Source organism: Anopheles cruzii, chromosome 3 (genome assembly GCF_943734635.1).
Source record: "Anopheles cruzii chromosome 3, idAnoCruzAS_RS32_06, whole genome shotgun sequence".
In the NCBI taxonomy this organism is placed as follows: domain Eukaryota; kingdom Metazoa; phylum Arthropoda; class Insecta; order Diptera; family Culicidae; genus Anopheles; species Anopheles cruzii.
Window position 1 is genome coordinate 41,493,394 of NC_069145.1, and position 23,377 is coordinate 41,516,770.

A 23,377-nucleotide genomic window follows, 5' to 3' on the forward strand; every position below is an offset into this window, starting at 1 on the left:
CTACAACAGCGAGCTACAAAAACATTGTCCGTGAAGCAGCATTGAGTCCTGGCACTTAGTTGTCGCACCGTGTACTGTCTCTTTTTGCCTCTCGTTCATCGCCCCAGTGGTTGCCCAGCGAGCGGAAATCAATTTCATTGAGATAATTTATCATTATCAAACCGTTAACGACTTGATTACCCCCCACCCTGGGCTCTACGCTCCGGCACTCGGGGACGGAGACATCCGGGAGTTTCATTCCGCTGCCGAGGGGTTTTCCCTGCAAAAAGTAGCCCTGCTGGTACGCTGGATCCCTAATGACGGATGCCGATGGCCGGGTCCGGCCACAGCTGGGCTCGTGGAGTAATTAATCGCCGCAAGGGCGGGCGGGCGGAAAGCGGAGCTCCCCCGTGTGCCGTGTAGCTTGCAGTAGGTGCGTAACTCACAGTGCCCCCGTTTACTGGACGGTAAGAAGCAACGGCCGACCAGTTGGTCATGCTGGAGCTGGGAGCTGGGAACCGGGGCGTTGCAGATGGCGCTGCACCGATTTACTCTCACTTTTCACCGAGCGCGAGCCCCACGAACGGACCGGCGAACGGACGGGCGGAAAATGATCGCTTCACGGCAGACCCTAACGATCGTCTAAGTGGCGCTGGGATTGGCGATTTCGATTAGCAATTCTAATCCAGGTGCAGCCAGCCCGGGTGCAGTGGCGCATTTATCTCCCGGTGCCCGGTGCGGTCCTTTTTTCTTCTCCCCGACTAAATTACCACGAGATTGAAAGTTATAAATCGAAAGTCACCCTCTAATGGCTCAGCGATAGAAAATGGAGCGAGCTTGTTTTGCGGAGCAACCGGGAAGTGGCTGACGCTAGGTGGCTCTTCTCGGTGTTCTGCAAACTATGCGAGGGGGCTTAGACATTTGTCGAGCCACCAAAACCCGAGCGGCTGCAAACAAAGTGCCAGAATCGCTTCAATTGTTTGCGATGGATTGTGTTACTTCCAGATTAAATTTCTCGTGACGTAATTCGATGCGATATCTCCGGTGGTGATCGGGTCTTTTGAAGGGTTTCAAACTGATGCCTACGACAGTACTCGCGTTGCTTTACGTGGAGCATCAGCCACTCGGCTCAATGGCAACCGACGGCCACGATCGGGCGTGTTCAGAGAAGAGGGACTCTTCAGCTTCGTTGTTGATCCTACTCTACCGTTACACAACATTTTCGGCGCACCATTGACACTGACTTTTGATTGCCGATACACTCTCTCGCGTAAAAAAGTGAAAAGGTCCCTGAAAGTGAGGCTGATGAATATAGCTCATAGTAATATTTTATTTCTTCTTAACTCATCTGTAGACCAAGCGTCTTCCATCGATCGATCCATCGATTTCTGATCGACTCGACTGGTTGTGGTCTGTGCAGTTTCGTCGTAATCGAACATAGTTGTACTGAATTTGAACCTTATTTTATTGGGCCAAACCAATAGTCAGTGCTTAATTTTTACATGATGTATCAAAACCTAACGAAATTTGAGCGTCATTTATTTAAACAAAATGAAACGTTCTTGAGGTGTGTTTAGAAAACACTGAACACTTATAGAGTAAAGAAATTTATCATGTTTATGAATACGTTTGATTATTGTGTTTCAGATTCAGATGGTTCCTCTATTATACTTTGCTATCTCTTTACAATCGATCGTAGATCACTGATCATTGTTCATATTAGTAGTGGATTAGTAACTTTAATCAAGTGTACCATTTGTTTGACTTAGAGCATTCGATCTACAAGGTTCCCCAACGCATTCGTTTGTTTTCTTTTATCAAACCGCGATCAGTGTAAATGTTAGAATAGGACATCGATGTTTGCTTTTTAGCGTGCATCAAGATGTAAATGTATCGAATTCTTCAAGGTACAATTTGCGTTTCTTAGGAATATTTAATATTATCTCAATTGACGCGTATGCGAAAACCTTTATAAAGAAAATACAAATAAATAAATCAATGAATTAATCTCCTAGAGAGAAATAGCCTTTCTCCATATCTCTTATGTTCCAGCAACATCCTGATTTAAACCAACGTTCAAGAACATCCAGAACGTGCCTGGATTCTTCTTGAAAGTTTGCCCATTAGTAAGTTTCGGAGTTCGATGTCGGACACTCCGTTTGCGTATGAAGCATAAATATCTATCCACCGGAGTGCGCGTGATTTGAGGCAACTAAACGTGGCTTAATTTTGTTTTTCTTCCCGTACCCATTTTCAATGGTAACGCTTGGTTCTTGGCATGCCATCTACCCACCACTATCAGCTCGCTCCATCGGCGACGCTTTGTGGCGCGTTTCACGAGAAAGCGCTAACGACGGCGACCTCCCCGGGCCGATATGATCGGGAAGACGGTGCCCATTTGATTACCCGCAAGTCACTCTCTTTCTCTCTGCGATGCTCCATTGTGATCGACAACCGGCCGGACCGAATCGTGAGATCTTTATCCGGGATCGGGTCTCGCAAGCGTTTGCGCGGTTCGGGGCTGGCCGCGGGTCACAACGGAGCCACGGAGGAGGCAGAATATTCTTCACCATTTATGCCCATCAAAATTTCCGCGCCATCTCCACGTTCCCACGGTGTCGATCGGCCAGTCCGACCGGCCGATGCCGCGCCGCCACCGCCACCGCCGTATCCATCATCACCGATTGGTCGCGGAAATCATAGACGAAGTGTACCAGACAATGGTCGGGGCAGGTTCGTCTATTCGCCGAACGTCTAAGCAGTATCCCTGCTAGGCAATGCTGTATCGGTTCGGTTCAGATGCGACGTCGAGCGGGCGCGGGCATCCAATAATTTGAAGCGCCGACGTGCGCCGGGTCGCCATCGCCACAAAAACGCGTCGCCATCGCCAGAAGCGCACGCAATGGAGGGACTCCTTCGCCGGGGAGAGAGACGAGACGAGGTGAACGAAAATCGTGCCTCGGTAATAATAATGTTTTCGGAGTGGCGCAGGCCCTGGCCTGCCGCCGACGACAACATTATGATGGGAGATCGCTCCGTCTAACGGTGACCTCCCGAAGCCCGTTCTTTGGTGTACGTTAGAAGACGAACTCGGCGGAGGGCTCTGGGCTGGGCTCGACCGACCGAGAGTCGTGCTGGTTTCAGTTTTCTAGTCCCCCGCCCCCCTACTATCGCACGGTTATGATCTTTCGCGCTTTCTCGTACGGCTCGCTCCAGCTCCCTAGTGTCCTTTCAGAGGGTGGCTAGGGGTGCCTTGCGGGCCCCCTGTCGTCGTCGTCGTTGTGGTCGCCGTGGCCGTCGTCGGCAATTACTGGAATTGCAGACCCGATGCAATTGCTTTCCAGCAACTCTGCACGCGCGTTCTGTTTTCTTTGTTTCCCGCTTCGGGTCACGGTTCTGCGGCACGCTTTTGGGAGCCGAGTGCGGGAGTCCGAAGGGACCAACGAAAACCCGACACGTCGTAAACCACCGTGTACCACCGTTCCGTACTTTCGCTTCCGGGAGCACACCGTACTTTCGCGCAAAACGGTGCATCCGGCCGCGGTGCTCTTGGCCGGGTTCGTCTTTCTGGCCCCATTTTACCGTTTTGTGTCTTGGTCGCTGACACACCGCACACCTAACAAGCTAAGCCCGCGAAGCACCTCCGGGTTAGCGCGGTTTATCGGTTGGTGAAGCCGGTGACCACGAATCGCTCCTGGTCCTCACGAGTCAGAGCCCGGGCGGAGTGGTAGTTTCTCTACAATTATCCCAGTTTCGGTTATTTACCTACGCTTTCCGTGACGGGAAGGCTCCGGGCGCATGATCTCTCATTAACGCTCACTTTGTTTCGCTGCTCTGCCCAGGACAATGCAACCGACCTGCATACGTACGGCGTGTCGTTTGTCGCTTCGTACCTAAGAAAGTAATGCAGGCAGCCTGAACTGTTACAGCGGTCCTAGTGTATGTAGCAAATCCAGGTTGGTTCAACCCAACAAGCGACGTGTGTACAAACCCCGAGTCAAAATTTGGGGCGCAAAATATCTGTATGGCACGTAGCGACGTCCTGTTGAAACCAAATATCGTTCAAGCTTTCAGCTTCAATTTCGCCGGAGAACCAATCAGCGCCAACATTTCTCGGTAGCTAGGCCAAAATCTGCACCAAACATTGTGGGTGCATTGGCTTCTCTTGCACGACGGGTGGGTTTTTCGAGCTCCAAATGCGACGATTCTGCTTATCGACGGAACCAGCGAGGTGGAAATGAGCTTACATTAAATGAGCTTTTCACATTCCATACAGTTTGAGTTAAAGACTCATACCGCTTAAATATAATATTGGGTGAATGAATTAATACTTGCCGTTTTACAATAGATGGCATTTTTCACTAAATGTCCCAATTTTTTAATTAAACGTTTAATTAAACGGTTTTAATGAAATAACGTCGTTTTTGACAGATACTCCCATTACGGACACTCCTAATCTAACGCAGTATCCAGCAGATATTGCTCTTTCGGACTACATGTTCCGTTGCACGAGTAACGATTTGGCAGCACAGTGGTTCACTGCTTATGAAAGTATTGCAAAATGGGTCTCTGATTGGATCGCTCCTAAAGTATTTCGTATCTCGACGTACATCTACACGGAATCGACAAATTACCTGAAAATAGAAGAAAGTAGTTGTTGCGAAGAACAAGCCGACTTGCACTTGTTATGACCGGCCGCAAGCTGAGCCACGCGGGGGACAGAAACAACGGAACTGTCACCGACAGAAGCGGTCAGGCGAAACGGCCGCTCGCGACGGCGAAAACCAGGCAGGTAGCCCACTTGCATGCGAGGCTGGAAACGAGGACCCACGGCTGCGTGCGTAGCGCACCTCGGATCAGCTGGCGACCCGGACCGGGGTGCAATGACCGGCGACGACGCCGTCTCCGGCAGTTGGAATTTAGAAGCGTAGAGCGCCAGACGGGTTTTTTTTAAACCCCACGTGATCTTTCATTATTCTCAAAAATAAAGTCTAAGGTTTGAAGAACCGTCTGTTTCTTTTTTCTTCAACTCAACCAGTTGCAGTTCGCAACATTTTTAAAAAAAACCCGCGTAACGCAACAGCGAGCTGAGGCTGAGCCCGAAATCGGCCAGCCCGTTATTGATCGAGACGCGTCGCTGTAAAGCACCAGGGCGATCAGTGAACCCGTGGGGCTGAGCCCAAAAGTTGGCCAGCCAGCACTGATCGCAGGACGCGTCGTAGTGTATCAAGGTTGAGCCTCCACGAGGCCAGCCCTCAGCCAGTTCCCGTTGCTATTCGCAACATTGAGACGCTTCATAGTGCAGTGTAATTGGTGGCTGAGCCCAAGCTAGAGGCCAGCCCCAAGCGAGTGCACGGTACGAACAACGCGATCAGTGAACCCGTGGGGCTGAGCCTAGAGTTGGCCAGCCAGCACTGATCGCAGGAGGCGTCATAGTGGGCCACGGTTGAGCCTCCAGGAGACCAGCCCTGAGCCAGTTCGCGATACGACGCCACGATCAGTGAACCGTGGCTGAGCCCGAAGCTGACCAGCCCGAAGCCGATCGTGAGCAACGATAGTGATCTACGAACAATAAGGAACATTCGTGTGCAACAATGTCCCGCGATAGTGAAAGGATCTGGGTGTCCAGGGGCCCACGGGAGGAACAAGAGGACCCGTTACCGCTCCCTGGGTCCAGCCGGGGAAGTGTGGCGTCGACAGGCGGCAGGAGTCGACGATCTGACCTGAGAAAAGAGGTCGAAGACGCCAGACGGCAGCTCGCGATGGCGGAAAGAAGGCTGCGAGAGGCACACTCGGACGCTGCGTCATCCACCACAAGCAGGAGCCGCGACGTGGAGGACTGGCTGCGGGCGGTCAACGACGCCGCGGGGACGTCACACCGGAGTGCCGCGCCAGAACATGCGCCGAACGCCCCCGAAAATGGCCGCCAGCCTGCCTTCCAGCACGCGACGCTACCGCCATCTTACCCCATGCAACCGGTGTGGGAAAGATTGCGAACCGCAATGGAGGACGAGCGTCTGAGGAACGCTGCCGCCAGAGATTCTAACTTCGCCGCCCAGCTGAGGACGATCCATGACCAATACGATAGGCAAATGCTGACGGCCAGCATGAGCGCTATGCAGCGCACGGAGCAACAACGCCAGGCGGCGACGCAGCCGCTCCTGCACTCAACGCGGGTGCCTGGAGCCAGCCATCATGCCGCGCGCGCCGCCGTGGAACATGCCGATCCTCCCGACGAGATCCGACTGCTCGAGGATCGGCATCGTCGCGAGATGCAGCAAGCGATGGAGCATAGTGCTCGGCGACAAACGGCGGTAAATAGAAACGAGTGGGACCATACTAACCGCTCTCCTTACAGGCCTGATCATGGACTCACGCAAACCAATACGGCGAGCTACCCACTACTGAACCAAAGTCAGATATCCGCCCGCCATTGCACCAGCAAGGAATTGCCCACATTTTCTGGGGACCCGCAGGAGTGGTCTGTCTTTATTTCGAATTACGAACACTCGACGGCCATATGCGGGTTCAGCAACGAAGAAAACTTGCTGCGCTTACAACGTTGTCTCAAAGGCAAGGCCAGAGACGCCGTAGCCAGCTGCCTTGGTCACCCCGCGACAGTCCCGGAGGCCATCGACATATTGACTGAGTGCTATGGCCGCCCAGAACTGGTTGTAGACACGCTGATGGCAAAGATAAGGAGGATGCCCGCCCCAAGAGAAAACTCCTTCGAGTCGCTAGTAGAATACGGGTTGGCCGTGCGAAACCTCTGCGCCACCATCGGAGCGTCGAGACTACACGATTACTTTAAACAGTCTGTCAAACGCACACTGGCAACGTTCGATTTACCGCACCATCCCAACGACGAGCTGCTCCGCGCAAGGCTCAACGAAGTCGAATTGATCGTGAACTCGCGCCCCCTCACAGATGTTCCGATCGAGGATGATGCGGAATCCCCCCTGACGCCCAACCACCTTTTGTTGGGGAGCTCGAACGGGAGCAAACCGCCGTTGCCACTAGACGACACGCCGGCGTCACTACGAAGCGGGTGGAAAGCCACGCAGGGTTTCGCGGATATGTTCTGGAAGAAATGGGTTAGGGACTACTTACCAACGCTGACCAAAAGGACGAAATGGTACAGCCCACGTAAACCGTTAGAGGTAGGGGACCTAGTGCTAATAGCAGACTCGAACAACCCGCGAAACTGTTGGCCACGAGGCCGGATAGTAAAAGCTCACAAAGCTCGAGACGGACAAGTTAGGCGAGTTGTCGTGCAGACACACAACAAAACTATAGTAGAGAGACCAGCAGTAAACATCGCAGTGCTGGACGTCGGCACTAGTTAAGGTAAGCCACCAACGTGGTGTCGTACCGGGGGAGAGTGTTGCGAAGAACAAGCCGACTTGCACTTGTTATGATCGGCCGCAAGCTGAGCCACGCGGGGGACAGAAACAACGGAACTGTCACCGACAGAAGCGGTCAGGCGAAACGGCCGCTCGCGACGGCGAAAACCAGGCAGGTAGCCCACTTGCATGCGAGGCTGGAAACGAGGACCCACGGCTGCGTGCGTAGCGCACCTCGGATCAGCTGGCGACCCGGACCGGGGTGCAATGACCGGCGACGACGCCGTCTCCGGCAGTTGGAATTTAGAAGCGTAGAGCGCCAGACGGGTTTTTTTTAAACCCCACGTGATCTTTCATTATTCTCAAAAATAAAGTCTAAGGTTTGAAGAACCGTCTGTTTCTTTTTTCTTCAACTCAACCAGTTGCAGTTCGCAACAGTAGTAGCTAACATCGGACAATAGTTTAATTAAGGTAGGCATAAGTTTTGTTGCTGTTTTGTTAGGTCACAAATGTCAAAATAAAACGGCAAGAACTAATTCAAACACCTAATATCAGGTTGGGGAAAAAGTAATCGACGTTTTTCACGAACATGCCTTTTGTGATCGATATCTCGTGAAGTATCGATCGTACAGTTTCAAGTTTAGGCTCGTTTTAAAGCTGATACTTTACACTTAAAAAATGCTTTCACTGTTTATTGTTTGTTCCATTCGTTTGTGAGTTACAGGGTGTTAACAATGGAGGTCAACTAAGAGAAAATTCGGTACATTTTACAGTTTTTCTTAGAAAAGGTGAAAATTCAAGCTAGACCGCTGAAATTTTGCATGGTGTTTGTGTGCCGATACTCTAACAGCTAGCTAGGTCAAATTTTGGTTTCGTTGACCCGTTTCAGTTATTTTTTATGTTAAAGTTGCACCTCGCACAGACAGACGTCATCGAAAATGTCGATAAAATCACAGAAATAATCAAAGTTCATCGGCAGTTTAGTAATCAGAGCATCGGCCAGGAGCTAAAGATTAACTATCAACAGTTTTAAGCCATTTGCGCAAAGCTGGATTCACAAAGAAGCTCGATGTTTGGCGCCACCCTATTTACACCAAAAAACATGATGGCTCGAATTTCCATCTTCGCAATTTTGGCCAAACGGAATGAAATCGACCCATTTCTTAAACGGATGGGTACTGGGGATGAGAAATGGGTCACTTACGACAATATTGTGTGAAATCGGTCGGGTCTAAGCGTGGTAAGCAGCTTAACCGGTGGCTAAACCAGAAAAACGGCTAGGAAGGTTCTACTGGGTATATGGTGGGACTTGAAAGGAACGTTTATTGTGAGTTGCTTCCGTGTAGCCAAACACTAAATTCAGATCTCTACTATCAATTACTGCACCGTTCGAAGCTAGCAATTGACCAGAAACCAGAATCGGCCAACGGAAGAGGTTTTGTGTTCCACCAGGACAACGAAATGTTACGCACGTCTTTAGTGACTCGCCAGAAAGTCCGGGAGCTTGGATTGGAAAGTTTTAATGCATCCACCGTATAGTCCGGACCTTGCACTAAGCGATTGACACCTTTTTCGCACATTACAAAATTTCTGAGTGATGAAAAACTGAGATCAAAAAAGGATTGTGAAAATGGATTGCTCGAGTTTTTCGCCAATAACGACTAAGCCTTTTACAAAGAGGCATTATGGAGGTATTTTAAAAAGGCAACAAATTTTCCAACAAAATGGTGCATATTTGACGCAAATCGGACCATTGGAAAGTATGTTAAATAATGTTTTGAAGTTCACGCCAAAAAACGTCGATTTCTTTTTCCCCAACCTGATATTTCCCAATTTTCTGCTAGAGTCTAGCGTCCCAGTTCGTAAATGTGAAACTTTTTATTAAATGTTTACCATTTTCAGAATGAAGTTTGACGTTTTAAAAGTCAAGTAAACGGAGGATTAAAATTCGAAACACTTGAGGGATCACTCAAAAAGCCTTCTTCAACCCAGAACGCCTCTTGCTGAATCCAATGATCGCCAATGGACCAAAACTCCGCCGTCGCTAGTAAACGTAGTGAGTTACGTGTCTCTCGTCACACGAGGGAGCCCCCGGTTGCGATTGGCAACCGGTAATGAGTCTGTGAACGATCGTGAACCGTGCACGCCACCACAACAACGACGGTCGATTTATATTTCAATGAGACGCTGTCTCAGCCGTCGGACGCTTCGAGAGAGAGAAAGATCCATCCGAGCCCGCCCCGGGGTGCCTCGGAGTGTCATGGTTTTTTTTCTCTAAAGTCGGTCAATTATGGTTCATAGTTCAAGAGATGTAGCATAGTCCCGCGCAGAGGGCGCAGAAAGAGAAAGGACGCGCACGATCATCATCACCGCGCTCACGGTCTACCTCCCGGTTTCTATTGATCACCGCGTGCCCGCGACATGCGCCGTGTTTTCCTATCGACTACACGCTGCGCCGCGGCCCAACAACTGGCAACTGGGCCAACCATTCGGAGATGGATAGGTAGGCCAAGAGAGAGAAAGGCCGAGACCGTTGCCTGACGCCCGAGGACGGTCCCATGGGGCAGAGCTGGCAGAGTGCAGTAGTCTGGCCACGCGATCTCGACATCCATTCACTTCGGGCCTTAGGCTTAGAGGATCGGGCTGTCCGAACAAACGAAAGACCAAAAAAAAACCGCGACCACCGTGGGAGAGTGACCGTGGCAGTGTGTTTTGTTTTATGAATATTAATACCGGTACATATTGCACGTCGTCGAGCCGTCCTGGTGGTGGACTTCTCTCACGACAATGTTGTAGTTGGGACCCCGCTGGACCCAGACTCGGAGCCGATCCGGGTATTGCATCGTAAATCTAGCATCGGCAGCAACTGGATGCCTACCACTGGGATGAGCTCTCGGGACTTCGCAAGGATGCGAAGGTTGCTGCTTTGCCTAACCATCCGCTTGCCGGGGGGAGTCGTAAAGAGTATCGGAATAAACAGTTAGTCAGGCCTCTCAGGTGTAACTGGAGAGCGAAGATATGGGGGAAAAAACGCCGCATCCTTCGCCGTCGTCGACGGTGACCTCGGTCGAGTGTCCCGTCATAATCGTCATCAATTTCGTCAAACAGGGCTCAATTACAGGCCACCAGGCCCCGAGGCCTAACCATAGCTTCCACGCCCGGATCCTCGTGCGGCTTCTGGTGCCTCGTGCCTTTGCCCCGCTCTCGTTGGCCGATCGCTGTTATTATCCATTTTCGGGAGGCCCCGAACGGTCGTTCCGAAAATCCGGAGACGAAAAACGGTGTTTACCGGCTCTGTGTTGGCCACACCATCCCCAACCCTGACACACACACATACGCACACTGTGGCCAAAGGAGTAAATTACATTTAAATGAAGCACACGCAGTTGGCGGTGGTGCTGTTATTAAAAATAATCATCTTGTTTATTTCGCTTTAAGTTCCCGGTTCTCCCGGCAGGGAGTGCGGCCCCTGGGCCACCATAAACCGCGCCCGCCAGCCCGTCCCACGCGGTCACTCGTCGATCCCGCGCAGAGCAGTGCAGTCCGTGGTCCGTTTGGGTCTGGTTCGCGGGTCGCGGAAGATCGTGTCTTCGCGCAGTCAGCCTTGCATCCTTGCCGTGGCCGCGATCTCCATAAATCGATCGACACTCACGCAACCAGCAGCGGAAGAGTCTGCAGTCCGGAGGGGAGGGCACGTTCCGGGGGGGCCACGTTCACAAACCTATTAATTAACATATTACATCGGCGTGGATCGGATCGACCCGGAGAGAGGGAGGTAGAGATCCGGCGCGATCGGGCGCGATCGGGAATTAGTGGCCCGGGAGTTCCAGTCCAAACTGCGCTCGTCCACCTCCACCGGACGTCTGCGGTTCGGTGCGGCTCTGCGTGTGTAATATTTATGGCAAAATTATGCGCCACCAGGAGGATGGTTTGTGGGGGGCGCGGGACGATCCAGGCAGGGGGGGGGTCTACGGACCGGTCGCTGCCCAGTGGGTGGAGTGAATGAAGATAAAATCGGACCACCGATTGGAGCACATCTTCACAGCTGGAGTATCTCCCCGGGCGGCTGGTCCACTCGCGCGGGGGGAGAGGGAGATACACGGGACGCGGGATTACTTATCGACCTGTTTCCAGGAGCGCACCGCTAATGACCTCATCGTGCCCCACCCGTCGGCGAGGCGATTAGGAGCCGGAAAGGCAGAAATTGAGGTTACGAAACTGCGTCTTGGGGGCCGACGATGTGCCAATCAATGTCAACCCAATGTCCTACCCTTCAAACCTCAGCCTAACCTTTCGATCCGGCGCAGGGTCGTCGGCGTGGGCTGTTGGAGTGCGGTTTTGGCGCCGGCACACGTCGGGGACGTCGCCGCCGCCGTAGATCGCCATTTCTTTGCCACGGAACGCCACAACACCAGGCACCACCGCGGTTCCGTCCACTTTCCAGCGATCCCGCTGATTGCTTTGCCACCATTAAATAATGACCGTTATTTTCGGTTCAATTTCCGACATAATTATTCACGCTCCACCGAGCGCTGTGCCGACGGCAGCACCGACGGCAGCGGTTGGCACACACCGGCCAACCATTAACCGCAACACCCGGTTGCGGGGCGAAAGCGAACCGCGGCCACAAATTCGGAAATTGGCGTCCCAATTACGAGCTCGCGGCGCAAACACGCTATTTGTTCTTTCCGACGGGCTTCCCCGCCGAACCCAAGTAGGCTGCGAAGGTCCGCCGGTGCGCTCGATCGTTCTTGGCAGATGATCCGATTGGAGCGGAGTAACAACAAAAAGCGCGGCACTCACAAGATGCGGATGATGAATCACTAGGCGCGCGCCCCCGACGATGGCGGCAGCCATTGCGCAATTGCGCCGACGAGGTGCGCAATTTACGGCGGCCATAAAAAGTGGCGGTGGAGGTGAAGTAGTAGCTGCGGCCCGGTGAAGAGCGGCGGCACCAGAATGATCGCCACTTTCGAAATCATTCCACCAGCGCCGCCAGCTGCTGAGAACGGCCCGCAAGACGTTACGTCTCGAGAGCGTCTCGCTCGAGCGGCTCCAAGGTGATCCCGTGGCGGCAGGAACCGATTCCGCCGGCAGCCCGCCCCGTGATCAATGATCGTGGTTACGGGTCCACTTTGGGTGACTGGCTGCCTGGCTGCCTGGCTGCCTGGCTGCCAGTCCGCGGGGCACGATCCATCCATCTAACGACGTGATCGACGTGTCATCCGCGCGACGCGATTGGACATTTCCCGCCCGACGGCGCGCATCCCCGACACGAACTAGGCACACCGGGACAGAGGGACCACTGATTTATTACCGCGTTTTTCCGTAGTAGACGGGGCCGGTGATCGGCGGCCGATGATCGAAGCGCTTGGCAAGAAATCATAACCAAATGCCATGCGCTCATTTGGAGGAGGCGTTCGCACGGAAAGCGCTCGCGCGGCTTACGGATCAAGTACCATTTTTTGCCGCTGGTGTAATGGATTACTTATATATAGGGCCCGATGTGGCAGATCTGACAACGCTGTTTTTCAGCGATGTTCGTCTTGACCTGGAACTCTGGATCAGGTTTTTGGTGAAGTTCCAGACTAGGCGCGTACGGGGCCAACCTAACCTCACTTTCGCTCAACACGAAACACATCGGTATCGCAGACCACTGATGATGAACTCCCGGAGCTACTGGGTGCTGTGCTCTGATACTAGCAGTAGCATTAACCGACACGTTGAACTTGAGGATTCGGATCGGCCATTGATCGGACTTAGATCAATCAGTATCCAGACCAGACCAAAATGTCGCCCCATCTGGCACGTCGGAGAGCGTCGTTCTGTTAGTACAGCAGTAACTTCTGACTCACTTACATCCTTATCCGGCCACTAGAACTGCCAAGCGGTCCTGACCTTTCGTTCGCCAACTCGTTAAACCATTCTTACATCGCTATCGATGCAGTCGCACCATCTCAAACAAGGCCTAACACGTTCCCTTCCGGGCGGCCTAGGATGACTTTACGAGCTCCGGTCATCCGCCGCCATTCCCATGACATGACCAGCCTACTGCGCCTAGCGAGACGTACGATAGCAAAACCTATTCTGAGCAGCTGAACTCCACGGCGATAGGTTGCCATAGTAACCCGCACGGATGAGACCAGAGCCACCAAACCAACTCCAGTGATAGGCTGGTCGGGTCGGGTCGGCATTCGGTTTCAATCCTGATCTCGGACTTCTTCTCACCTGGCGCATACACACTCTCTACGCCCGGCTGTGTTCATGAAGTCATAGGCGATTGAAATTACGCCGTTGTGAAAGCGGCTGATGGCGGAAAAGCACTACACGGCAACACGCCGTCCACCGCCGCTCGACCGGACCCGAAGTGGGACTCGACCTCTCGAGCCAAATGGCGAGAATAAATTGATTAGTTTTCGGTTTCCCCTCACAGTCGCTCGCTCTCTCTCTACCGCTCTCTTTTCTGGTTGATGCTGCTGCCTTGGCCATCTGGCCACAGATTAGGTTTTCGGGCTCCGGCTTTCGCTTCGACCGTGCGCAGCCCACCGTGTCCACGGGTGGGGTGCGCACGCGCGTTTATGATCGTTTTCGGGCAGGAGACCCGGCCAAGGCCACGCAGGGTAGCCAGGGGACGGGACAGGCAGCCCTCTAGTTCATATGTGGCCCGGGGCAGGCACCTAGATCCTCTTCTTTCTCCGCCGACGGTGGCCCGCGAGAGCCCGAATAACGAATCTCCGTTAATATTCCGTTATTCACGTTTATGCGCTGCTGATGGTGATGGACACGGGCCACGGTGCCACGGTTTCAGGTCCAGCTGCTCGCCAGAGTCCGCATAGGATGCCTCGGGTGTGTGGGGGGGGGGAGTTGTTGTTGTCGGAGAGAAGAGAAACCCATTCAAAGACGCCCGAGCCATCGTAGAGCTCGTTCGTAGTGCGTGTCGCTTGTGGTGCGGTCTCCATCTCCAAGTCTGAGGTGGACAGGCCAAACTGATCATGACTCGGCCCGAAAAGAGAGGGCGCGCAAAGTGATGAAAGTCATTTGCATCTAATGAGCACACGTGGACCGTGTCTTGCTGGACCCCCGTAGACGAGCGAACCCTTACGCGTGTTGTGAGGCAAGTCCCGAGCGATTCGGGGCATGGGTTTTCTTGCCTTTCGTGCCAGGGCCAGGGCCCGAACCATAAAGACATCAAACACCGTGTGCGCTGGAGGATATGGACAATGGACCACCAACAACAGTATCGTTACTCTATTGTGTGCGTGCGACCAGATATCAAGCGCCCAAAGCTTGATATAACTGCCTTTTTCTGCTTATAGGAACTCCTGGTAGAATGGAACATACCACTTTGAGTAACTCCTTGACAAGTCTGTTGAGAGCTCCTACGAGATGGTTCAATTGGAATGACTTTGGCATGCAACTTTGGGACCAAAACTGTGGATTGGAGTGCACTGTATTGACGCCTCTGGAACATTCAAAACGACCCAACAAAAGGCCCATTTTTCCTCGTTCAAGTTATGGCTTCCGAGTTGTCGTAAAAGTGCGCCGGAAGCAATTGTCCCATTTTCGGCTTGTACGGGATATCGAAACATAAATGGAACCGTAATGCAGAAAAGAAAACTCAGTAGAAACGATGAATGAGTTGGAAATGATTCCTTTGAAGAAGACAATCCAAGTCTGAAGAAAACAGTCCAAGTTCTGAAATAAAAACTTCACGAAAAAGTATTCAGATATTGTAACAATGGCAATTGGTGGTACTGGGGTTAGAAGAGAATATTTGGTTAAATAAGTTGACCTCAAAAACTTAGCCACCGATGGCGATTCCCAGTCTATTCATGTTTACGTCCTGCCAACTGTTGACCGTCGGTTTGCTGGTTGCCCCCGAGCTGGCTGGACCCACCTAGCATTGCCTATTTTCCCACGGTGGCAACTGTAGAGCTGGAAGCAATTGCACTCCTACGTCTAGTTTTCTAATGTTTGTCGTTTTCGTTTCGTTCGCTCCAGCTCTCCAGCACGGTGCAGACCGGCGGCTCACGGACACCGAATGCATCGACGGGATCGACGACGACGACGACGGCCGAAAGCCAGCAGCCCGGTTTGAGGAGGTGGGTTCGCTGTTAGTGGTGCTCGATGCGTGTTCAGACTGGCTCTCGGACGCGTTCCGACTTCGCGACTTCTGGCCCCCTGGGAGAGGAGTGGTCCTAGCTTATGCAACGCACGGTATTTCACACTGGAAGCCTCCGCATGCCCGGAGAGCGTGACGTGGACAGGTCGAAAGTGAGGTTAGCGGAACGGAGGGAACGGTAAATCGAGATGATGATCGGGGATCGAGGTATGATGTTGGCGATAGGCCGCGGAGTCCTGGTTGGGCCACGGTGGTGGACCAAGGCCCCTCGCCAAGCGCCAAGATCGCGGGAAGGTAACGTTCTCACGGTCTCTTGGATAAGAAAATATTAGAAAGAAAGACAGGCCTCCACGCCGCCGGCGTCCGTCCGTCTCGACGGCAGCCGAGCCGGGTATGGTGGTGACCGCGGGTGGGTGAGTTGTAATTTATTTTATTGCTGGCAGCTATTTTGTGGTTGTTGTTTTACACCTTGCCCCACCGTTCGCAACGGCGCACCCGGCCCGGCCACACGCCCCGCTACTCTTGCTCAATGTTGCTGCACGTTCGTCATGATCGGCGGTTGACAGTTGGTAGCTCCAGCTACACGGGTGGAGGTGACCACCTCAAGTCGGTAGGGCTTTCCACGGCCAAACCGAAAAGCCAAACTTCACACGCCCCGTACCGATTTGACGGCCGAGTCCGGGTCGTAAATTGCAACTGACCGCTATCAAATGTAATTGCCGACACTTGCGTCGGCCGAACTCCTGGGGCTGTGACTTTGGGAATGCTGTGTGACGGTGGCCAGATTTTGAAGCACTCGCCGGAATCTCGTACAATGTCGAAACAACCTGAGCGTTTTGTTGGTCATTCTATTTACTACGAAACGTATTGTTGCTAATCGCTTACAAAAGAACTCTAGATGAGTCAAAAAGTCAAAAATTGGTTTAAGATCGAAGGACCTTTTTCGAAGGGTTTTTCCCAAATCTTGATATTTGTTTATTGAGGGCAATCTAATCTCAGTCTCAATGACTCAGAAGTGATTCAAACACCTCTGGGAGTTCATAGTTTTGTTCCTCTTCCCTATACAAATCGAGAATACAAGTAGCACCAGGACACTTCGCGGTGAAAACATTCACGGTATCTAGAGACTTTGCCTATGGCCTTCAGACGATAAAAATACAAATGACACGTTGAATGAATGTGGTTTTGCTAAATTTCGGTCCATTTAAGTCAAATCACTTTTAAGGCGCTCTCGTACTGGCCCAGTGTTTAGTCCCTACTTTGATGTCCAAAATAGATCAGCAGAAAAATCCATCGAATTGATATCTCGGGAATCGAAGAGCTCCTATGTGAGCCGTTATAGAGAGCACTTATAATTCGCTTAAATGAGATGTTTTTTCAACGAAAGAGCATAACGTTGAGCACTTTCGTGCTAGCGCAACAACTACTTTACTATTTCAAATCTTCCTTTTGCTGCTTCCTTGGTGTAAGATCATGTGTGGATGGCTTCGGTTGAACATTTTCAATCCATTGCCTGTTTGACACCGACTAAGCCGAGTATTCCATTAGAGGCGCAGTCTCACTTTCCTAACCATTTCAGGTGAGGTTGCAATTTTATTTGGACCCATCTCCAGGGCATTTGGCAAGTAGTTAAGCTCGCGAACAATGGCTTGTGGTGGTCTTTCCAACTAAATATGCTGCTGTCAATCTATTAAGTTTCCATTAAATCAATCTACTAAGTTGAACTCCAATTTTTCTCATCGCGCAGAATGCAGGTGTTAGGGTCCAATAATAACTCCCACTTTAGAGTGAAGCTAGCAGTCACTATACGAATTGTCAGGGGTCCACTGGGCACTGTACAAGACCAGAAACCAGAGAAACGCCTTGTCGGCCCTACCCCGTTTGGCATGAGATCAAATCGGGCCACATGCCGTCACAGCCAGTCAGTTGCCTCTGGTCTCCTAGAGGACTCCCAGAGAACGGTCGTTGCGGTTTCTGATTGAACCATCGATGACTAATGCCAACGGCGGCGCCGTCCTAAAGCCGATCGTTTCACCACTCGTACCGAAGTGCAACCCCAAACTGTGGGCAAAATAACAAAAAATCCATCCACCTAACCTCACTAACCTTGAACCACACACGGTAATGGGTTGCCCCCTGCAACCTTACAGCTGCTCGCTGCGGGCAAGATCCGGCCGACAAGTACAATACCGCGGGGTTCAGGTTCGACTCCTGCACAGCGCGACAGCTGCACACACGAATGAGGTCGAACAGCTGTTTGGTGCTCGCAACTGCTAGCGACCTAATGGTTCACTCCGCTACCAGCGTGACCCAGGGCTGTGTATGGTTGTTCTAATTTGTATCTACTTGTACTCTCGCCGCAGCAGCAGCAGCAGCCGCAGGATCGTTACTGTGATGGAATCGGCCGACGCAAGCGGACCCGCGTCACTCTTACTGCCCGCCACATCATCGCCCCTCCTCGCACCATCGTACGGCCCGAACAGTGGCAGCTTCAACAAGAAAGCTCCCCCGCCGACGGCCAACCCGCAGTCTCATGGCTCGCTGGCCTGTACGCCGGTGTCGCTGCGCCCCAAGGGCCACTACCGCTCGTCGTCGCTCGAGAACAATCCGTTCCACCTCCCGGCCGCCGGTGGCGCTAAGGCTCAGATGATTGGCCTCAGCATCGCTCAGACCAGCTTCACCGGGACGCTCAAGTCGCGCCGGGAGCAAAAGCGCATCTCCGATCTCCTCAGCAAACAGTCGGGCTCGAGCGGAGCCTGCTCGCTGACGCTGACCAGCAGCGGCACACGGGACGCAGCCTCCGAGAGCAGCCTGCGGAAGGCACACTTCGAGAACATTCGAGAAATTTTCGAGAAAAACAATAGCAAAAATGCGGCCGCACAGCAGTACTCGTCGAAAGCCAAACCGGCCACATCGGCGACGGTGGCGGGCGAACCAACCGGTAGTGGTGGCGGTGGCGGCGGCGGCGGCCACTCCTCATCACTGGGTCTGCCTGGGATCGATGATAAACCGCCCAAAATACAAGCGTGCAGCGGTATCCTAGGCAAGGTATGACGGCGACGGACTTCCGTTTTTGAGCTAAACCAAACCTTCTGACCCGCCTGACCCTGTTGTTGTGTTTCTGTCTCTTGCAGGGCAAACAAGTGATCCGACCGATTGCCTTCAAACCAGTTCCTTACAAATGTAACACACCAAATTACGGCGGCGCCGCCATCGGTGGACGCCTCACAGAGCTGAGCGATCGGTACGGTTCGACACCGTCGCTGGGACCCTCGATGAGTATGCAGTACAAATTCGGCAGCACTACCGATCTACACCATCTGCAGCAGCACCACCACCACCACCAGCACCAGCAACAGCAGCAACTACAGCAGCAGTACCATTACCACCATAGTCACCAGCAGGGGGGCAGTGTGGTGGGCAGCGGAGGTAGCAATGGGTCGACACCGGTTGCCGTACTGCCCCAGGCGTCGATGATGAGCAACAGCTATCATCCGCACTACACGCACCCCCATCAGTACGGTACGCTGACGCGGAAAGGCTCGTCAATACCGTTCAAAACGTACGACAGTCTGGAGTCCATTCTGAAGCTACCGGACAGTATGGTGGCTTCCTATCCGAACGCCAGCCACGGGTAAGTGGTCAGTGGAACGGTGGGCGCCGAAGGCATCCGCTGACAATCTCGCTCGTCTCTCGTTTCGCAGACTCTTCCACCAGCAAGACTCGATGCTCGACATGGCACCGTCCCCGTCGGACTCGGGCATTTCCGAGCTGGAAGCAGCGCTGCGCGACCGTGACTCCGAGCTGGCCTACCTGCGGCAAACGATGGAGCACAATGAACAAGTAATATTCAAAGTTCATCAGGTTGGTAGTGTGCTGCGTTGCGTTGCGTTTCGGTTTGGGTGAATTGTGAGGCTTACAGATTAGAGCTTTGGTGCGCAACTCTTGCGGTGCGGTTCAGGTGCGATCGCGCGTAATCGCTTGGCTTGGTATAACTGGGAACTCACAATCAGGCCACCGGGCAGACAAAGGGAGTGGAAAGCTTCGGGCTCGTTTCGCAACTAACAACAAACGCCTTTCATCTTCTCGCACGCAGGACAAGGAAAAACACTGGGAACAGGAGCTGAACCGGTTGAAAGCGATCCACGAGGGTCGGCTACGGGCCGGCGCCCAGAAGGTACACAAGCTCGAGCAGCTGCTGATGATGCAGACATTTCAGCTGCGCCAGGACAAGAAGCGCCTGCAAGAGGACAACGCCCGTCTGCAGACGGATATCGCCGTGGCGAAGGACCAAAACGAGCAGCACAAGTGCGAGCTGGGGCAGGCGAAAGTGAGCGCCAAGGACCTGAAGGAGCAGAACGGCGATCTACTGGACGAAATTCAGATGCTGCGGCGTGTGGTCAGCGATCTGAAGGAGCGCCTGGAGGAGAGCGAGTGGAACCTGTGCCAAAAGAATGGTGAAATTGCACTCATGAAAACGCAGCTCAAGGAGGCCCAAGTAAGACTGCTACGAGTTCGCGAGTCGCTCGCGTGTCCGTAACCGAGTGTCTCTTCTTGTCCCGCCCACAGACCGAAATGGCAGCGAAAGATCAGGATATCGTGCAGCTGAAGTCGGACCTGAAGCTGCAGAACTACGACGATATTAGTTTGAAGAAATCCGAGGTTAGTTCCTGCTGGAGAGGGGTATCCGACTTGAAACAGTTCCACTATACGGTGCTCTCGGTTTGCTTGTTTCAGATCAAGAAGGAACTCGATTTCGATCTGGAAATTTCGCAGCTCAATCGCATCGTCATCTTCAAGGATCAGATCATTGTGCTGATGAACAACGAAATACAGAAGTTACGCAAGGAACTGTCTGACATTTCGATTCTGCGAGGCTACGAGGGAGCGCCGACGGGTCGTTACACGCGCTACCGAAAGAAGCTGGAGCTGGTGGCACAGCGGTTCCAGGAAACGACGGCCAACGACAACAACAACAACAACAACAACAGTAGCACCAGCAACACACCAATAGATCCGTCCACCGAAGCGGACTGCAGCGAGAGCATCATTCGGAACTACTTCAACAGCAAGCTCGAGATGAACAAGAAGCTGTTCCTAAGTGCGCCGATCTGCAACTACTCGGACGAGGACAAGTCGACCATCATCGACGCTTACGGTGGTGGCCGGAAGCCGGTCGAAATGGTCGACATAACGCTCGATTTGAACAGCCTGCTGCCGAACAACGTAAACGCGAGATTGCCGGCTGAGAGTGCCGATGAGGACACTGTAACCGCCACCCATGACACGTACCATCACCAGAGCTCCTCGGATGATGACTACAAATCCATGACCCCGACGCAGGAAGAGCAGGAAGAGAATGAACAGCGGAAGCCAGCTCCGGTCAGCGGAAAGAAGGGAACGGCCACTACCGAAGACGCCAATGTGCTGACGGCCGAAGCGGCTGAACGGCTCAACCGGGAGCTTCTGTGTTGCCGCGAAACCTTCGAGCAGGAGCGGATGAAGTGGGCCGACGAGAAGGAGAAGGTTCTCGTCTACCAGCGGCAGCTGCAGAAGAACTACGTCGAGATGTGCAAGCGCACGCAAGAGCTCGAACAACAGCTCAGGGCGCTCCAGGTAAAGCCGAAGCAACTCGAGGCTACGACCGCTGACACCGACAACTAGCTTATTCGGTGCTCCGTGCACCTGCAGTGCATTAGACAATTTATCTTAGCTACTCTTACTCCTAACTATTTAAGCGTCTGCACCAGATGCATCTCTGTATGTGTAGTTTAGTGTATTGTTTATGCCTCTTTGGCTTCGATCGCCAAGATTCTTGCCCAACTGAGAAACTAGAAACAACTGTTACAATAGGTTTGTGAAAAGTAAGTCATCGAGAGAACAGGAAAGAAACGCTAGGCAATGTCTCAAGACCATCCCAGCAAAGGACGATATGAGAGGATATGTTAATTGATAGGTTTGTGACGAATTCGAGAATATTCACTCCATTGCTCTTGAGTTAGTGTGGGTAGTGCTTAAAATAAAACAAGTTTTTTCTTTGAAACTATGCTTACGTGTAATTTTATTGGCAAACATTCAGCTGTGCATAATTAGTTAGAACAATGCCAAAATCAGAACGGAACAAATTGTAGTGATCATCATTGTTGCGCTTTATTAGCAGCCGGAGTTATTCTGGTGCCAACATGTTCGACTTTTGCACCTCATCCATGCAATAGCATAACGGCGATTGTATAATTTTCCTGTCGTGGAACTTTTGTTTCCCATCGCTGATTAGATTTTCCAAAACACTTCGGCCGTCGAACACTGGTTTCGGCCTTAGAACATGCTCGAACCGTCCGCCGATAAACTTAAGTTTCTGATTTTCGTCCTTCCGAGGACGCAGAGCTGCGGGCGCTGTATACGGGCGATCGCGGATTTTATTCACCATCATGCCCTTTTGAGATTGTTCCACCGACATCAAAAGGTACGCCTATCGTAGCGAATGGACAAATTTATATTTATTGTTTCGAATCTACCGTGTTCCACGCCATAGACTTACCATGCGGCAGTGACTATCGCGAAAAATATCACGGAAAAATTTAGCTCCCGAATTTTTTGCTGCCATTTCGAAAGAGTAAATCTTGGAGAATGCTTTCTCGCACGCCACGAATGTGCACTACGATTACGAAACATTGTTAAACCGAACATCAACCGTCTCCGTTATTCGAGCAGTTCGAATCAAATCGAGCAGAGTATCGATGCATTCTTGTTGCCTGCCGTTAGGCGCTCACCAAAAACAAACGATTCAAAATAAAATGAATAAAATATCTGTAAAATTTGTATGGTAAAAATGGTTCTTTTCACAATAAAAAAATAAGTTACAAAGTGCAGCAAACGTTTGTATGATTTTTAATAATGATTTCGAGGATCAATAAAAATAAAATGTTATTTATCATACTTTAACGCGTGTATTACACAAAAAACGTTGAGTTTAATCAAAACACGTGCAAAGAAAACAAAAACGTTGAAAAAAGTTCCTAGATTCTTCCTAAAACCAAATATGTCCGCCTATTTCATACAAACTCCTCACAGTGGACTGAGCCGCGGCGAATGAAAGCGAAACGCGCCGCGGGTTCGTTGAACTTATACCGTTCTCTTTTAACATTCATTTTCGTATTCGCCTGCGCTAACGGGTTTTGCCGCAGCATAGCAGCGCGCAGCATTCATTCGAGGTCAGTAGATCAAGTTCAATGAAAATGCGGAAAATGGTACCTTGTTTTACCGGTCTCACAGCATGCCGCCAGCATGCACGCAGGAAAACGGAAAAGGCAGAAAAGGCCACTTACATCGTAGCATGAGTTATGTAAGGGCCGCAAGTAATTATGTTTGATCGTTTCTTCTTAAGAGGAATAAGCTCGCATAGTTTTTTCGCCACCACGTATCTATCATAGTTTTCAATCATGCGTTTGAAATGGATTGTTTTCAAGTACTGCGGTGAAATAAAAAAACCAAACTCCCATTGCCTTAGAGGAGCCGTCCATTCCGTCTCTAAAAAGAAAATATAACCTTACAAGGCAGCTGGAATAAATACCTTTGTATAGTTCTCCTATTCCTACTTGAACGGATACCCTATTACTACAATCTAACATTCGTAAAATTAATGTCCTTTTCAAGGTTATACGACAATTTGCAACCGATAATTATTAATTTGTTTGAAAACTTATGTTTTCACCATTTCACCACCATTTCACCAAACCCTACATACCCCTTATTATGAAACTCGAACGTTCACTCGATCATTCATTTTGAGTTCATTTTGCTATAGCTGTCACTTTCTGTCTTCTCTCTTGCTGTATTTTGCTTTCTCCCTTAGTGTGTTCACTCTAACGTTCGAGTACTCAATTAGAGAATGATAATAGGGGGGTATAATTGGTGAAAACAAATATGCTGGTTG

At 51.6% G+C, this 23,377-nt stretch overlaps 1 protein-coding gene across 1 annotated transcript; it reads left to right on the forward strand.

Moving 5' to 3' along the window:
* The first annotated feature begins 5,981 nt into the window (after positions 1-5,981).
* On the forward strand, positions 5,982-21,431 carry LOC128270413 (uncharacterized). The gene is made up of 8 exons (XM_053007813.1): positions 5,982-6,293; positions 15,324-15,424; positions 17,808-18,492; positions 18,579-19,078; positions 19,149-19,308; positions 19,541-19,942; positions 20,014-20,106; positions 20,182-21,431. Exons 1-8 carry the CDS (start codon positions 5,982-5,984, stop codon positions 21,106-21,108), a joined length of 3,180 nt encoding a protein of 1,059 aa, XP_052863773.1. The 3' UTR covers positions 21,109-21,431.
* Positions 21,432-23,377: the final 1,946 nt, after the last annotated feature.

Coding starts and splice junctions, on each gene's coding strand:
- LOC128270413 (XM_053007813.1), top strand. CDS start 5,982: ATGGAGGACGAGCGTCTGAGGAACGCTGCCGCCAGAGATTCTAACTTC. Junction 18,493..18,578: donor GCAGCGGTATCCTAGGCAAG/GTATGACGGCGA, acceptor TGTCTCTTGCAG/GGCAAACAAGTGATCCGACC. Junction 19,943..20,013: donor CGCAGCTCAAGGAGGCCCAA/GTAAGACTGCTA, acceptor TCCCGCCCACAG/ACCGAAATGGCAGCGAAAGA.